Below are 18139 nucleotides of genomic sequence, written 5' to 3'. Positions count from 1 at the left end.
GCCCCTTTTTAGCACCGCTCCTCACAGGCAAGCCCAGCCCTTAAAAACCCAGCCCAGCCCTGGGTTTGCAGATACTCAGGGCAGGGGAAGGTGCCTTTCCGCATTTGGTGTAGTCCCTCATGCTGCCATTTGATGTCGCCGGAGAACGCGCCTACAGGGATAGGGCGGGGCAAGGAGGCGAGGAAGGAAAAAAAGCGACAAGTGAAGATTGACATCCATTAAGGCCAATGGTAGCTCAATCTTGTGTTCTCTGACTCCCAAGCTTCCCATGCTCTTAGGAGGCTGCATTTGTGGCGCTAAAAAAAGGGATGGGTGTGGGAGATTCCAGGACATGTGCTCGCTGAAGATAGAACTGTTAGTCCAAGGTAACTCCCGCTCGTAGTGGCTCAACCCTCTTTGTCAATTCACCTTCCTCTAAGTTAACTATGGCTGCTCCACCTGTCTCTAGGGAAACCTACTCCCCATCGCGGTGGGTGTTTTGGAGTTTTTAAAAGCGTCGCGGGGTAAAGTCAGTGTTGTGCTTTTCCTTTTCTCAGCAGGTAAGTATTCCTGGCGCTGACAGCGGGGAGTTGCCGGGCGGGAGTAGGGGTGAAGAGAGAATAGGGAGAGAGATAACAGGTGTGAAGCGTCCCTCAATGCCAGGCATCCTGCTTTGGCACCTTCCAGAAGTTTGTGTCAATCATCTTTCTATTGAATTCATTTTCTGTTTCACAGATTAGGAAACCTCAGCTTAGTGGCCCAAGGACAGTCCTTGGATAATTTTAACTTCTGTCAGACACCAAAGCCTAAGGTCTTTTATTTTGCAGAGGCTGCTTTGGCAGGATTTCAATGCATGCAGGTCCTGCGAATCACTGCTCCTCACTCACTGATCCATCCCGCTGTCCACGCATTCATTCACCCATTCATTTCTTAGGGGCTTATCTGCAAGGCGTGGGGCTGGATGATACTAAAAATACAAAAGGGACTCTGATGTGAAGTAGAAGAGATTTTTAAAAAAGATTTACCCAGAATTCCGGTGCTCAGCATGGTTTCGATTTTTCCCCGCAACATACTACTGATACCTATTATGTTCCACATAATATGATGGATTCTGAAGATACAGAGATGGGTGATCTATCCTTGCCTTTCAGAAGCTCGTTGTCGTAGGCAAGAGTAATCTCTGAGGTTTAATTTTAGATATCTATTTTTTAACAAATTGAGCATCTATATATGTTCTATATATATATAGATATATATATATAGACTGCAACTCTACCCTCCTGTTATGTGCTTGGCTCTATTTCTTCTTTCTGCAGCTGTATGTCAAATGCCAGGCTTTGAGGGAGACCGGTCCTGACCCCTTCTTGTTTTCTCTCCTTTTTACCTGCTCCTGTCTGTGGCCTCTTTTCCTATTTATTTGTTGTTCTTTCTCCCTCCATCATCTTCTGTCGTCAAATCATGTGTTGTTTTTCATATACTACATCTGAGTTGATAGGAAATATGTTCAGTGTTTTTTAATTTTTTGATTTAGTTTCTGCCTCCCTGCTCCAGAATGTAAGCTTCAAGAGGGGCAGTGAGGAGTTCTTAACACCCGCAACTGCCTAAGAAAGGGTTGGGGTTGGAGGCAGACAGCTTTGCCGGGTACATCCTGAAATCCGCTGAGGTGGGGGTGAGAGTGGAGGGAAGATCAGGGAATGTCCATTCATTTTATGAAGTTGAAGTTGGGTTAAATCCTATTATATCCTGTGATGTTGTTTGTTAATCTCAACCTGAAGCCCTCATCGCTAGTCATCCACTTTTCGCTAGCTTTGTGACCTTGAATGAAGTTTCAAGGATACCTCGTTTCTTTGTACCTCAGTTTCCTTATGTATAAAGTGGAAAAAATTAAATTTGGTCATCCTGAAATGTGATGTCATAGGGAATCAGTCCCTTGAGGGTAAAAGACAAACATTTGTCAATTTATAAGGCTGCAGAAATTACATTCTTGTGAGGGTCGAAGAAAGATATTTGTGGATTTGAGAGTCTCCAGATATTATATTGGTAGCATATTTACATGCAGAAAATACTGAAGAAGCAATTTTAACTAATCAAATAGGAACAGAGATTTCAGATAGGAGCAGAAAATAAGGAGAGGAAAGAGTGGTGAGCAAAAAAAACTGACAAATTTTATGTAGAGAGTTAACTCTAAATGGACAATGACAGGCTCTCTGGGAATGTGTATGAAAAGTTTTAAAGAAGGATTCTTTAAATGGATGCGACACACTGCAAGGGAAATTCTGTGACACCTGGAACTAAAACACGTGGAACTAAAACATCGGGCTCAGGGGGTTGAACGGTAGAGGAATAAAAGCATTTTGTATCACTTAGCACACTCATCTGGATCAGAGGAGGGAGCAAAACAGGGAAATGAACCTATTTGAAGATATCAACTTATTGAGGTAAAGGAGGAAACGGTGAATAGCTGTTACTTTATTTTATATAATAGTAAAAAAATTTGTGTTCAATTATGAGCACTAGAAACAAATAATAGTGATTGAATAAAAAGTTAATAAGGGAATATGGTGGATGAGTGATTTAATAAGAGAATTTGATGGATAAGTGAATTAATAAGAGTCCACAGTGGAGGCAATTTCCCCTTTTGAAAAACATTATCTTTTGAATATATGCAGGATATACTTTTCAAAAGAAAAAAAGTGTATATTGGGGAAACAATTTTCACTCATTCTCGAGACACTCAATACTTTTCCATAGATAATCTATGGCTATACAAGCGTAATAATGCCTTTTCAATATATTTTCCCAGCAACTAAGAAGTTCAGTGTTTATAATTGTAATAAGAAGCATGCTGATCTGGCCTGAAATATAGTTTTACTTTAGATATATGTCTCATAAATAGTATTTGAGAAGTCAGGGAATATGCTTAGAAAGGGATTACCAAGGCCCTATAACACATGAGTTTGGGAGCACAGGGAGATTAAGATTTAGAACAAAGTTAGGTGAAATCTAGGGCCAAAGGATCGCAGGAGGGTGTGTGTGTGTGTGTGTGTGTGTGTTGGGTGGGGCGGGTGGGAACCTTTGGAGAATTCCTGTAGGCTGCTAGTGAGGTGCTATGATCTCTAGGCCTTGGTAGGTCCTTGCAAAGAGACATGGTTCTGAAAGTTTGGCACCCTTATAGGTTTTTTAAATATTTTTGTTATCCATAGGGGTGATCCATAATGGAGATCATTACCAAAATTTAAAAATTTCACCACTGAGCACACAGGTTACCCTTCTCGTGCTGGCATGGCAAAGCTTGATTTGCAAGGGTTTCTTTTGGATTTTCCTCAATGATTCCCTTTAAATATAGGAGCTCCTTCAGGGTAAGGAAGGAAGGAGAAAATATCCCTTCTAACCTATTTTCTCTTTTTCATTCCAAGGACTCTGGAAAGGCACAGCAGGTTTTGTTTTGAAATCTGTAGAATTTTAGTCCTGTCAATTCTCCCAAGTGGATGCCTTTAGTGAAGGTAAAAGGAAAGACTGTTTGTTGTGTCAAGGGAAGATTCATATGCAAATCCCAAGACTCAGATGTTATTTCAGAAGAGTTGGTGTCCATAGTAAAGTAGAACTGGCCCGGGTTCATCTGCCTACAAGGGCAGCTGTATGAGGCAAATATGAGGAAACTGGCAGAACAGGAGGGGTGGAATCTTCCTGGGAGGAAGAGTAAAGAGAGTTCTAGGTGGAGAGGGGATCAATGTGTTGAGCAAACACCTGGCTGTCTTCTTAGTTCCTATACGAAATCATGGAAAAGACTTTAGAACAAAGAATAAATATGTCATAGCAGGAAAACAAAGAGCATTCTTTTGGCCAGAAATAGAAACTGTTAAAAAGAAAAACAAACCAACAACAATAAAAAACACCTTTAAGTTTGAAAATGACAGAAGTTAAGACGTGGAAAGTTGCTTGGGATATGCTTTTATTGCGGCCTAATAAACCCGTCCCCACTCCATCTTCGTGTCCTTGCTTATCCTAAGCAGCATGGTGGCAGCCGTGGCATTCTTCAGGCTAAAGTGGTCATTTTTGGCACTTGGGCTTGAGATGGCAGTGAAGCGACATCATTTGTCTGGGGAAATGCCAGAGGTTTGTTGTCTCATAGTATGGAAATTGTAGATGTGGACACCAAAGGAGTGGGTTTAAGAGCAAAAGTTTAATAGACAAAAGAAAGAAGAGAGAGTTTCCTCATGCATTGGAAAGGTGCCTGAGCAGGTTTCCGGGTTTGGGGCGAGTTGTGGTTGCTTTTATAGAGGAGCTTGAGGAGGCAGTGTCTGATTTACATAGGGCTCAGAGGATTGGTTGGAGCAGGTGTGCCATTTACGTGATGCATGAAGAGCCTGGCCATTCCACATGAATCTTTAATATGCAAACGGGCCTCTACCTGGCCTGTGCCATGTCATCTGCACACGTGAAGACAAAGAAAAGGGCATAGGAGGCCAGGCATGGTAGCTCATGCCTGAAATGCTAGCACATTCGGAGGCCAAGGACGGTGGATCATGAGAGGTCAGGAGTTCAAGAGCAGCCTGGCCAAGACGGTGAAACCCGGCCTCTACTAAAAAAACACGAAAAAAAAAAATTGGCCGTGCGTGGTGGTGGGCACCTGTAATCTAAGCTACTCAGGAGGCTGAGGGAGAGAACTGCTTGAACCCAGGAAGCGGAGGTTGCAGTGAGCTGAGAATGCACCACTGCACTCTAGCCTGAGTGACAGAGCAGGATTCCATCTGAAAAAAAAAAAAAAAAAATAGGAAGAGGAAACCTCTACTTGAGTATGCCTGGCTTCCAGGTGTCCCTTTTCTATTTGCATAGGTGCCGGCATTTACCTATGCAAGCTTTTAGCTTGCTTATGTATGCTTGCGGCTTGATTTTTTAGGCTGATTTTTGCTAGAAAAGAAATTATATGGCGGCTGCTTTTTTAGTAAAAAAAAAAAAAAAAAAAAACCTTGCTGACGACTCTCTTACCTACACTAACTGCTTAATAATTTCTTTTTAGCTCATGTATCAGCAGTGCTTGTGCCTGATAGGAGATGATCATGAGGGGGACTAGGAGCCTCTAGACTTAAGAGACAAGTTGCCAGCATTTTCCAGATGGAGTGTTTCCCTCCCCAGCACCCCCTGCTGGTCAGTTTGACAAGCAGATGAACAGAAGTTCTCAAATACACGATAAGCAGATAACCCCAACATCACCAGAAATATCAAGTTGTGATGGCATTTTGTCAAATTGTCTTTATTTTTTGTCAGCATCATCTGTTGCTTTCTGAGGGAAGTTTTTTGAGTTCTCCCACTGAGACTGTGGATTTGCATTTTTCTTTTGTATGTCTGTCAGCTTTTGCCATGTACAGTTTGTAGTGGTGTTGTGTTGTGAGGCAGATTCATGACCTATGTTGTGGGAGAATTTCTGTATTTAGCAGATGTTCAACTTACGTTCTATTTTGCCTAGTGTTGATGGTATTACTTTGCTTTTCAGTTTCATATTCATTTAGTGTATCTTTCCTTTCTGTTAGCCCTTGTGTGTTGTTTATTTCAGATATGCCTTCTTATGTACTGATGGTGACCCCCAAATTCATATGTTGAAGACCCAACTCCCAATGGACTTGGAGGTGGGCCTTTGAGAAGTAATTGGGTTTAGATTAAGTCATAAGGGTGGAGCCCCCATGACGGTATTAAGTCCTTCTAAGAAAAGGAAGAGAGTCTGAGCTCTCCTCTGTCTCCACCATGTGAGGGCGCAGAGATGTATGCTTCTTGGACTTTGTTTTTAACTCAGTATGAAAAACATATATTTTAACAAGAAAATTACCCCATTCATTTTTAGTGTGTTTGTTGATAATGTTGGACTTACTTGTGCCATATTTAAGGAATCCTCTTTCCTCTTTCCCATGCTTTCGTGTTGTTTTTTTAATCCAAGTGCATGATAAGGTTTAGGAATCACTTTTTTAACAGCGCAATGAAGGGCTAGATAAGGGAAGCTGGCTTGCGTTCAGGGAAGTGGCAGAGGAGGGAAGCTGGCAGCTGGGCTGTGCTAAGATGACCTTAGCCCCAGACCCTGGATGAACATCCTCTTCTGGATACAGGACCTGCCTGAGGCACCATTTTGAAATAGGCAAATTTTATTTGCTTTTTGTTCTTTCATCACCTGTATTAGCTTTTGCCTCTTGAGTGCCAAAATATAGCTGTTTTTATATTACCCCAAGCTCCTGAGTTTATTTTTTAGGTAAGAATTTTCCACCCTTTGAAATCCCAAATGACTTGTTTACTCTCTTTCTCAGACCATGCTTTCATTTCAGTCAATGTAACAAATCAGCCAGGTCTTAGGAGCTTAGAAATCTGATTGGACTGATTTATACTAAGCTGTAACAGATCTACCACAGCCTTCTAAGATGAATTGGAGTTTCTTAAAAACTCCATGAGCTACACTATTCTTTAGGTGCTGGAATTGCACACTTTCAAATCACATCAAGTATAAACATTCAATTTTGTGGAGGTTTATTTTTTACGGAGAGATGAGGTGTTGTTTAATACTGGTAGACTTTACTCCAAAAGACAATTCTATTAAGATTTCTTTTGTTTTTTAAAATCTAGACTATCAGAAGGAGTAAAAATGCCAATTTTTGTTTTCTTTTTGCTGTGGCTACAGTGTTCACAGTAATCCAAGCTCCAATGACAGGGTGGGAGAGCGGAGCCAAATGAGGCCCCATTTTTTTCATGAAGTGTATTTTTCTTTTTTTTTGAGATCAGGGATTCAGAAATTGTAATATAAGTGTATAATTATAAAGTTATTATGATAGTGCATGGCACGTGTCCTTTCCATCATCTGGATTTTTCCACTTTTACTGTATGGCTCACTCTTACTCACTCTCCAGTCTTCACCTTAGTGGTCACTTCTCCCTGGAATGCCCTTGACCCCTTAAGATAGCAGTGCTGCAAACATCAAAAGCTGAATTTGTAACCAGACTCACAGGCAACACCTTGTCCTGTGCCATGCTTCACTAATGATGAGGAAGTGAGAAAGAGTAGGAGAAAGGAGGCAGGCACAACAAATGTCATTTCCACAGCAGAGGCCTCAAGGCCAGCCCACTTGATTCTCTGGAGATCCTTTTCTGCATAACAATGATGAAAGGTAGTCTAGGAAAGCCATTTGTCTGAGGCTTCACCTTTGATACCTTGCTAGTCACTAAACTAAGAGACTGATTCCATTCTTTAGTATAGCCGTTGCCTCATAAATCCATACATAGCAGGGGTATTTCTTTCCATTAAAGTATCCATATAGATTAGGTATATTCTATTGACAATTTTATTAAAGTTCTTCATTTATCTTCCAGATAGTAGATTCTATCAACCAAGTTTCATAAAGAGTTCTGATTCCCAGAGGTAAGAACTGAGCCTGGCTTTCTAGTTACATGTTTACTGGTAACCCCGTCCTTCCCTACAACACTTAAGCATATTTAATGACTATACCCTCCCCTGCCTCCAGCTTGGATTGTAAGCTCCTCGAGAGCATGGCTGTGGCCTTTAACATCAAGTCTCCATGTGAGAAAGAGTTCCTGCCATATCAGAAATGCCCAATCAACATTTGTAAGTGAAGAAAGCTATTCTGTGGTGTCTGCTTTAATATTAAGAGATGGCTTGCCCAAGATTGCTAAGCAGCTTCATTGTCTACAACGGAACAAGATTCTGTGGGTAGCAGGTCCATTGGTGCCACTGACAGGAGGCCTCAAGGAAACCTAGTGCCCTATTCATTCTGATGGCGCTTTGATTTTCTTCCAGCACAGAGCCGTAAAATGGAATATTCTTCTGACACAGATACTTCATGTACCACACCATCAGCCGTGTCCCGTTGCCTCTCCTTCGGTATTTTTCCACGCTGTAGCCCATTCCTATTTCACAAGAAGGGTCCATGGTTATCCATGAGACCGGGACACCGTCTGGGCCCAGCATACAGGCTGCTGGCAGGGCTCTTAGGCAGCGCTTGATGTAACGCAGGCTCCTCTTATTCATCCCTAGCTTCCAGTTGTCATTTACCAGCTCAGAATAAGACACATCCAGCTGGGCATACTTAAAGTTGGAAGTCTCGCTGTAGAAAACAAAAATAAAGACAACAGCTTTCATCCCCACTCCTGTAATTTCTAGGTGCCATTCCATTCTAGAGATCCCAGGCCCTCTTCTTGTTAAAAGACCCACCATTGCAAAGTGGCGTATTTTTACCACTGACAACCTTTATTCATCCCAAGGAATGAATTCATCCTCTCTTCATTCCAAAACTGATTTATGTGAATTACAAAAATGTACAAGGAATAGCAATTATAAATGATCAGCACATTTTTTATACCTCTCCAATTCGTCATCTGGGTGGCCTGTCTCAGCCCAGCTTCCAAGCTTGCTTTTATTGGCGGCATGAAGCTTCAGGATATCTTCCGTAATAAAGAGGAGTGCTCTCGAATGCTCTACCTTCACTGAATTTGAAAATGCAGCCGCTTTTATCCCCTCACCTAAACTTTCTTGAAAACCTGAGAGAAAGCCAAGAAAGCAATATTGTCAGACATGGAGTTCTCTACTTACACTGCTCACACCTGATTAATACCTCAGTGCTTAGTAGTTCTCAAAGTTGAGTTTACACCACAATCAGCTATAGTCCTTGGCACACCACAGATTGCTCCACCTCTCCCAGCTCTGAGAGTTTCTATGAATTTACATTTCTATTGAGCTGTGAGGTGATGCTAATGCTGTTAGTTGAAGACACAATTTGAGAAGCCCAGCTGCTTGCCCATTTCTTCAGACTTGTTACCTTGGATCTGGAGTTTCTGTTTCCAGTTTATGATCTCAGAATTTTTCAAAACTTCTTGTGATTTTTGAGGGTCTTTGGAGAATACACGATATACATTAGTGTATGAATCCATGTCATCAGTCATATCCTGTGTAGGATGGTGAAAGATCAGATCATTCCCTTGAACTTTTTCTTCTCCTCTCACTGATTGCAATTATCAGAAAAATGAAAATTCAAAAAAAATTTTAACACTAGCCCACGATGGCTGCAGTTGGGCACATGGATAATATAGCTGAGGCCTATAAGCTACTGCTGACCTCTTACCTGTGTAACTGGAGTTTGTTAAATATTGAACACTGACAGGTACTGGTTATAAACCTGCTTCTCAGATACATAACAAAGACAGGATGAAATCAGTCACCCTCAACCAGGCCTTAAGATGCCTCACCTTTCTCCTTACCCACTCAACTGCACACTTAGCTTATTTTATATATAGCATCACAGAGCAGCCAGCAGAAGCAAAGGAATGTAACGATTGCATCTCTCCCTGCTTCTCTCACTTCCTGGGCCACACATATCCCCCTGTTATAATACCGTGCCCCACATAACCTCCTGTGGGACATATTCTGGGTTGTACTGAGTCTGTGTTGATAGAGTTAAGTTCTTAAACTTGGCACAAGATGAATTTAACCGTGATTTCTCTAAGTTTTAGTGCCTACTGTTTCACCAGACACCTACAATCTCTACTGTTCTAGAATCTACAGTGTCCAGGGTTTGAGCAAGATACTTTAGTGAATAGAAACATTAATGAGACATTGCCTTTTCCTAAGGCTACAGGATATCAGCCTCTTTGAAGAGTGACATGGCCCTTACAGCCAGAAGCCCACAAAATAGAATGAAGTAACTGAATTTTTGGTAGCACTCTGTGCAATTTATGTGGTGTTAGACTCATGGATTTTAAAGAAAGAGACTTGTGATCCCATTTTGACAAGCCACAAACTTCATGGGACGATGAATATCTGTTTATCAGGGGAAATGCAAACAATAAGTGTTAGAGTTTTAACAGTGAATGTATTAATATTATATTGAAAATTGTATTGTTAAGGAGTAAAGGAGAAAATAGTGTAACTAATTTTAAAGAAACCTTCAAGAATTTGTGGATGCTTTTATAAATGCAAGTTCCTGAATATGGCCAAAACACAACACCTCAGTGAATTTAAAAGAGTAGAAGTTTTAAAAGACCGGATTTTAAAAGAATGACTGAACATAGCCAAGTAAATATTCAAAGAATTATAAAAAGAATATCAAAGTAAACCAGAAACTAACAAATGGAACAATTTATAAAAATGAAAGCCATAAATAATGAAATGTAGAACAAGACACAGTGCAAAGGATATATAAAGCCAAAAGTTCATTTTTAAATGACAAAAAGAGAAAGAGCAGGAGAGAGAGAGATAAACTTCTAGTAAGGCATTTAAAGGAAATAGAAGAGAAAGAGAAAAAAGAAAAAAAAAAGGCATATAGTATGAGCCATGAGAACGGAAACAGAAAAGAAGAAAGACTTATAATAGATGATTATATAGTACTCCAAGGCAACATATTCACTGATAAAGAAATGGATGTTATCCCTCAAGAATAAACTATCAAAACTGACTGTCAAAAAATAGAAAACTTCAACAAACTAATAGAAATAACAGAAATGAAATTAAACATCAACATCTACCATTTGAAAAGTGGACAAGAATTATGGCCTCCAGCTCCATCCGTGTTGCTACAAAGGACAATAGTTTATTCTTTTCTACTGATGTGTAGTATTCCATAGGAATATATGTAGCAAGTTTTTTTATCCAATGCACCTTTGATGGGGATCTGGGTTGATTCCATGTCTTTGCTATTGTGAACAGTGCAGCAATGAACATCCTAGTGCATGTGTCATTTTGGTAGAACGATTCATTTTCTTTTGGGTATTTACCTAGTAATGGCATTGCTGGGTCGAATGGCAACGCTGTTTTAAGTTCTCTAAGAAATTTCCAGACTACTTTCCACAGTGTAATAATCCTAAGCAAATTAATGCTGTAACAGAAAATCAAATATCATGTTTTCACTCATAACTGGGAGCTAAGCATTGACCATACATGGACATAAATGTGAGAACAATAGACACTATGGACTCTAGAGGGTGGAGGGAAAGGGGCTGGGTTAGAAAACTACCTATTGGGTATACGCTCACTACCAGGGTGATGGGATCTGTCTATACTCCAAGACTCAGCATCATGCAATATTCACGTGTAACAAATATGCACATGTACCCCCTTTATCTAAAAGGAAAGTTGAAATTACAAACTAAAAAGTAGCCAAAAAAGATTATTTTACATTTCAATTCTACATAAGACAAAACCAAACACATAATTTTAATAGTAGACTTTGGTAACAGATGAAAAAATCCTAATGCCAAATCTGGTAAAGAAATAACAAAAAGAGAGTTACTGACCATATTGGCTTATGAATACAGATGCAAAAATTCTGAATAAAATATTCAGTAGCATATGAAAAGAACATGAACATGAACAGTTTGTTTTAGAAAGACCAGAATGACTTTGATCAGATCTTTTAGTGTAATAAATTAAAGGAGGAAAAAATTACATGAGTATATAAATTGCCATAAAGACAAAAATGAAATAACATAAAATTTACCCTTCATTCTAAATATAATTTCTATGAAAGTGGGAAAACAGGAAAGTGCTCTAAGTCTGTAAAGACAGAATTAAATGTAATTCCAAAAGTAAGTGTTTATAGCTATTTCATTAAAATCAGGAATGAGACAAGGATAGAATTATTATTATGGTTACTTGGTATTGTTTTCTTAGGTTGTACATTATACAATAAGGCAAGAAAGTAAAAACCCATGCAAATATTGGCAAAGAAGGAGCAAATTACCTTGTTTATAGATTACAGTATTACACATTTAGAAAATCTAAGAGACTTCGACAGAACACAAAAACAAATAACACCCCAGACAAACAAAGAAGATTTTAAAGCATAGTGTGACATATTTGGAAATCAAGAATATAAATAGAAAGCAATAACAAAATAATAATGCTCAGAAATAGAAAAGGAAAAATAATTTAATAATCTTAAAAAATAATATAAAATACCTAAGGGTAAACTTAATGAAAAATCATGTAGTTTACCTCAGGAAAACACTAATATTTTACCAGATGGCATAGAACAGAAACTGAAAAAAGTGAGAGAAAGACCATATTTCTTGATAAAAATATTTAGTATCACAAAAATATTAATGCTTCCACAATTGTCTAAAAAACTCCTCCAATACGAATCACAATTGCAATACTTAGTTGGGGGAATTGGGGAACTGAAAAATTAGTTTTTGTTCATATAGCTCTTAAGTGTATAAGAGGAAAGTTTATAAGAAAAAGGAAAAAGATTAGTGAAGGGTGATTTGCTTTATTAGATATTAAAATTTACCACAAAACAATGAAATAGCATGAGAAAAGACTAGAAACAAATACAGAAGTAGCTACAAAAATATATAAAAAGTTATATGACAAAATAGACATTTATGTTTCAGTAGCAGAATGACTTATTTAATAAATAGCACTAAAGTAATTAGCCAGCCATAAGGGAGATAAATATAAAAGAATGTTAATTCATGCTATTCAAAAATATATTCCAAATAGAATGAAGTTTGAAATGTCAAAAGTAAAAATTAACTCACTGTAAGACAAAATGAAAAAAGCAACTTGCATGATCTTGGATTAGGAAAAATCTTCCTAATTATTAACAACAACAAAAAAACCCCAAAGCCTCAGGAATCATAGTGAAAAAGATAATATATTTGATTACATGAAAATTAAAAATTGCTTCTTGTGAAAATCTATCAATAAAATAGAAAATAATTCTAAATTGGGCAACAATTTGTATCGTACACCTTGTGTTAGTATCCTTCTTTTCCAAAACACATAGAGAATTTTAAGAATGACACAAAATCCCAGTGTAAACATGGTCAAACAATATAAACAGTTCAGAAGTAAACCCAAAATGAATGATAATCATATGAAAATATATGTCGAATATCACTAGTCAGGGAAATGCAAATTAAATCTACAACAAGATGCCACTTTTCACCCACCAGTTTGGCATAAATTAGAAGAAGGATAACATTCAGTGCTGGTGAGAATGTGGGAAACAATTTTTCCACAAATTGTTAATGGAAATAATACTGTGGAATCCTTTGGGAAAGTAGTCTGGCAGTGCCTACTTAGGATAAGATAAGCTTTGACTTGGACATATCCCTTTTGGAAACCAATTGTATTGAGAAAAGTTTCCAGGATGTAAGGACATGTATACAAGGATGTTTATTGAAGCATTGTTTGTAATGGCAAAGAAGTATGAACAATTTGAACCCAACAGGAGGAGAATGACTGACTAAATAGCATTGCATTGACTCTATGGAATGCCACAGTTATTAAAACGAATACATTAGTGCTGCATTGATTCACTCAAAGCAATGTCCATATGTCAAAGGCAAATTAAAAAGTGATGACAGAAGAGATCATAACTGAATATCCGTTTGTGTGTTAATATGGCCAAGGACACTGATTACCCCAAAGGGTAGGAATGGAGGAGAGGAGAGCAAAGGAAGTGAGAGGTTATTAACTTCTTAAAATCATGTTGGATTTTTCCACTTGTATAATCAGCATATATTATCTTTCTGATTAAGAACCAACAAAGAAAAAATTAATATTTTTCTACAGAAATTCTCCTGCATCTCACCTTAAAAAGGTCTTCTTCAAAATTGCATTGATTTTCAATACTGAAAGAAACATGGTATACTATGGAATCAGACTGAGTGAATGTATTTCCAAGTAAATTGCGGCATATTTCATTCTTTCCATTTTTTTGCTCATATATGTGTGGCATGGAACTTTTATATTTTAATATTTTTGTTTGCTGACTCACTATATAAAAACTAGCCTTGTTCAAAGCAATGCATATATGAAGTTACAGCTTGATGGTACAGTTACATTGTTAAAATACACATAGTAACTATAAAGTTACTGAAGTAAAAAGAACTATTTGGTTCATACGGTTATTTAGCATATCACACTTTGAAGAAATTGGACCATGGATCAAATAAACTAACCATTAATCTTCGATCCGAAATTGTCAGGAAACCAGGAGATCAAAAGAACATCCCTGGGGAAGGTGTTAGGCTCAGCTTATTATTAAGTGAGGGCTCAGCGTCTATACCCACCTGAAGCTGGGCTGGCCATGAGGCTTCAGTTCATTAACCAGATGTGCATGAAACAGACACAAAAAGGGGAAGTCTTTAGGGCCAAAAAATAGACCTAGGTTTGTATTACTATTTCAGCTTAATCGTGTAGTCCTTGTGTGTCCTTAGCCAATAATGGCTAATTATGGTAAATACTATTTAGAATTATGGGCTATATACTAAGTGTTTGACATATGGTATCTCATTTAAACCTTGTGTAATCCTCTGAAGAATGTCCTCCTATTTTTCCCATTTTAACAGCTGATAAAACTCACAGAAGGGCCTATGGTTATATAGCTAGTAAAAGTGGCACAGTCCATTGAACTTGAATTCAGATTGGGGAATGCTTTAACAGATGGTATCCAGCAGCTACATGACTGAATATTTCTCAGTGTTGTTTCCTCATCTCTAAATTGAAGATATTAAAGCTCACTTTGTAAAATTGTTCTGATGATGTCAGTCACTAACGAGTGAGGTGCTTCCACATAGTTGACACACAGTAATTGTGTGTCCCTTCCCTGGTTCCTGAGAAGCAACTTTTATTGTTTTCATGACAGGGTCTCACTCTGTTGCCCAGGCTAGAGTAGAGTGGTGTCATCTTGGCTCACTGCAGCTTCAACCTTCTGGGGCTCAAGCCATCCTCCCACCTCCATCTCCTGAGTATCTAGGAGTATAGGCACGCATCACCATGCCCTGCTAATTTTGTTTATTTTTTTGTAGAGATGAGGTCTCACTATGTTGCACAGGCTGGTCCCAAACTCCTGGCCTCAAGCGATCCTCATGCCTTGGCCTCCCAAAGAGCTGGGATTACAGATAAAAGACATCATGCCTGGCCATGAGATGTAATTTTACTGGTAGACTACTCCCTTGGTTTTTGTTTCTAAATCACTGTTCTGATATCTCAGACACACAACTTTCCCTGTAAATTGGCCTCCATTCAGCCCCTGCAGGTGACCCCTGCCACCTCAAAGGGCCCTTAATCTGTGAGTGTCAGCCTTGTCCTTTTCCTCCCCTTCCCCCTTGAACCCCTTTCCCAAATGAGTCTTATGCTTTACAGGAAGAGTGGTAACATGTGGCATTCATGCAAGCTGCTCATTAACGAAGGAGTGTTTTAAAATACTCACATTTCCTTTCACCCTATAAAAGCAGCCATGGTGTCTGAATTGGACATTTCCTCAGGCCCTTTGGACCTGCCTGGCTCCACCAGTCCCTGTCTGTGTGCCTACCTGTTTTTGAGGTCGGATAATAACCATCTGATACTCGGGCCAGGAGTCCACCAACACCTCCATGTTGAAGGGGTTCCCGTGATTGATGTGAAACAGACAGCCATACACCTGAAGGAGGGATGAAAGGGAATAGGAGAGGTTGAGATCCCCAGAGATGGGGGTCTGTATGTGAAGAGGAAGAGAAAAATGGAGATCAAGAGACAGTACTGGGACCAAGTCAGTGATGATGAGATGAGCAGCATTTCCAGGACCATACTGATGGACATGAAGTCACCAGCAAACAGGCAGAACTCACAGGGAGGTGTTCTTGTGATACCACAGAGCTACTGTGCACTAGCTGGGCACTTGTTAATGCTCTTAGCGCTTGTACTGTATGGATTCATTCAGTGTCCACAACAACTTTAAGAGGTAGGTACTAATGTTATTCCCATTTTATTAATGAAAAGACCAAACGTAAAGAAAGCTAAAGACACAGGCACAATGATATCTGACTATAAAATGGCAGCCTTGCAATACATATTTATTGAATCTGGCCCCAAACCTATGTTCGTAGCCACCATTCTCCACCGCTTCTCCAAATGAGTGATAAAATCTGCAGAGTGGGCCTAGTTGCGTGTTCCCAAGGAGAAGCAGCAGCTCTTAACATGCCTCCTTTGTCCCCAACCCCATCCTGTTTCCCAGCTCCAACCCTCTGCACAAAGTCAGGAAGGACGAGATTCATGAGCCTGTTATTTTCTCATCCTCAATACCCCTACTCCCATACCCCAACCTCCCACTGTTCCTTCACCTTCAGGGACTCAGGAATGCTCCTTGCTAAAGATTTGAATAGGGCCAGCAGCCGCTCGGAATTATTCAATAGAATCATTTTGTGGGATGCTTCAGTCCTCAAGCCCTTCAAGAAAAAAACTCTGAAGAGAAGTGAAGGGAAAATGTTAAAGGACCAGATGAAATTAAAATGCACTTTACACATCTCCATTCAAGTAACACTCATGATGTAGGTACTGTTAGTATCATCTTCATTTTGAATATGCCAAATCTTAGAGAGACTAAATAAATTTCTCAAGTTCTTACAGGGATAAACGACAGAGTCATATCCAAAACCCATGCATTTCCTCTCTGGTGGAATGAATTAAAAGTGAATATTAAGAGTTCTGTGAGCTTCCCACATGCCTGTAGCACAACACTTCACCACCATCACCATAACTTTTCCTTGTATTTTGGTCATCAGATGCCTGAGGAGTCTTTTTTCTTCTGGAATAGAAAATATCTAAGAACCGTTGTGACTGGAAACCTCAGAGCAGGAGTTGGCAAAGATTTTCTTTAGTTTCTTAGGGCTAAATATTTCAGATCTATAACCGTTTAGAAATTTTTCCCAGTTTCATTACAAAAATAAGGAAAAAACGTGGAAAATTTTGAAACATATCTGTAAATTTCCTTCGATATAACACTTGGAATTCTTACAAATGTGACAAAGAGTATAACAGTTGACATTCCATAGTGCCAAACCGGTTCTTAGCCAAAGGGGACTTTACTGAGAGCCCTCATTTTTAAATGCAGTTCAATGCATTGTTTTACATTTGGAATGTTCCACTCTAAGTTATCTTTAGTAAGATTTTTCCATTTGCATAAGACTTCTCTGCCTCCCAGGCCTAATGTATAAGCCAGAAAGAACTCAGTTTTTCAGAAATTAAGGATTCCATTTTTACCGAAACTACTGGCTTTACTCTCAGGTTCTTTTGATTAACTTAGCCAATGAATTTCCCTACCTAGGTGCAGAAGAAAAATGAAACAAATGGGTAGAACACAAAAATCCCTGTGAATTTTCCAAAGCCAAATATCATGACTGCTGCAACATTACTGCTTACTACTTCTTTTCTGACCCAGTCAGCTGTTAGTGGCCTCTATTGTTAGTGGCCTCTAAGTGGATCCAAGCCAGTTAATTCCCAGATCAAATTCATTCCTAGACCCAGTCCATTTTCTGTTGCAACTCCAAATCCAGTTTGGATCACAAATTTGCTCAAGGAAACTCAGAGAGCTCAAAACACAAATGTGTGAAGCTCCAAAATGCAAGAGGGAGCTTACCTTTGATCCTCAGCTGCTCTGAGAGATCAATGGACACAAGCGGATCCTGCAGATACCTTCTGTGTTTACTCAGTGCTCCTGGGGATACTAGAGGCTCCACTTCAGATTCTGCTTCTGACACAATCTGATAAAATAAAAACTTCAGCTGACTTAAATTTAAAGGAGTTTAGTTGAGCAATGAACAATTCGTCGATCCAGCAGCCTTCAGAATCACAGCAGATTCACAGAGGCTCCAGGGGTGCCTTGTGGTCAGAACAAATTTATAGGGAAAAAAAGTTAAAGTGACGTCCAGGAACCAGAAATGAGTTACAGAAACAGTGAGATTGCTGTCAACTGGGCGTTTGCCTTATTTAAACACAGTTTGAACATTCAGCAGTCTATGAGTGGTGATGTAAGGCTGCTGGGATTGGCCAACATTCAAGTATTGTTACAGGTGCACACTCCTAAATTAGGTTTTCAATTTTGTCTGACTATTAAGCTAGGTTACTTTTCACCCACAAGGACTCAAATGAAGTACAGAGTCCTTCTCAGACCATATTTAATTTGCTTTAACACTTTGTAGTAAAATTCATTGAAAGGATTGTCTACAAATGCTATTTCCAATCCTCCTCCTAATCTTATCTAACTGGGTTTTTGCTGCTACCATTTTACTGAAACATTTTTTAAAGCCATCAGTGATCTCTATGTTATTAAATCCAGTGATCAATTATTGCTTCTGTTCTTAATAGATCATTCTTTAAGACTTTCTTCACTTGGTTTCCAAGAAAACAC

General features: G+C 39.1%; 1 protein-coding gene across 2 annotated transcripts; it reads right to left on the bottom strand.

Moving 5' to 3' along the window:
* Positions 1–6474: 6474 nt before the first annotated feature.
* Positions 6475–17699, bottom strand: LOC115930165 (putative glycine N-acyltransferase-like protein 1B). Of its 2 annotated transcripts, XM_031016334.3 has the most exons (6): positions 17369–17699; positions 16074–16194; positions 15287–15394; positions 8789–8915; positions 8333–8510; positions 6475–8077 (listed from the first exon to the last, which is right to left on the bottom strand). In XM_031016334.3, exons 2-6 carry the CDS (start codon positions 16149–16151, stop codon positions 7660–7662), a joined length of 909 nt encoding a protein of 302 aa, XP_030872194.3. In that variant the 5' UTR covers positions 16152–16194; positions 17369–17699; the 3' UTR covers positions 6475–7659. The 2 variants fall into 2 exon arrangements, with proteins under 2 accessions (XP_030872194.3, XP_055212148.2); XM_055356173.2 differs by lacking the exon at positions 16074–16194 and having other exon boundaries at positions 7447–8077.
* Between the last annotated feature and the right edge of the window lie 440 nt (positions 17700–18139).

The sequence above is a fragment of the Gorilla gorilla genome, chromosome 9 (genome assembly GCF_029281585.2).
Source record: "Gorilla gorilla gorilla isolate KB3781 chromosome 9, NHGRI_mGorGor1-v2.1_pri, whole genome shotgun sequence".
NCBI classification, from domain to species: Eukaryota; Metazoa; Chordata; class Mammalia; order Primates; family Hominidae; genus Gorilla; species Gorilla gorilla.
This window is presented reverse-complemented; position numbering and strand designations above follow the sequence as displayed.

Excerpts from the sequence above, each read along its gene's own strand:
- LOC115930165 (XM_031016334.3), bottom strand. The coding sequence starts at position 16,151 with ATGATTCTATTGAATAATTCCGAGCGGCTGCTGGCCCTATTCAAATCT. Across the intron at positions 15,395-16,073 it reads GCATTCCTGAGTCCCTGAAG|GTGTATGGCTGTCTGTTTCA; the intron begins GTGAAGGAACAG and ends TCCCTCCTTCAG. Across the intron at positions 8,078-8,332 it reads CCAGATGACGAATTGGAGAG|CGAGACTTCCAACTTTAAGT; the intron begins GTATAAAAAATG and ends TGTTTTCTACAG.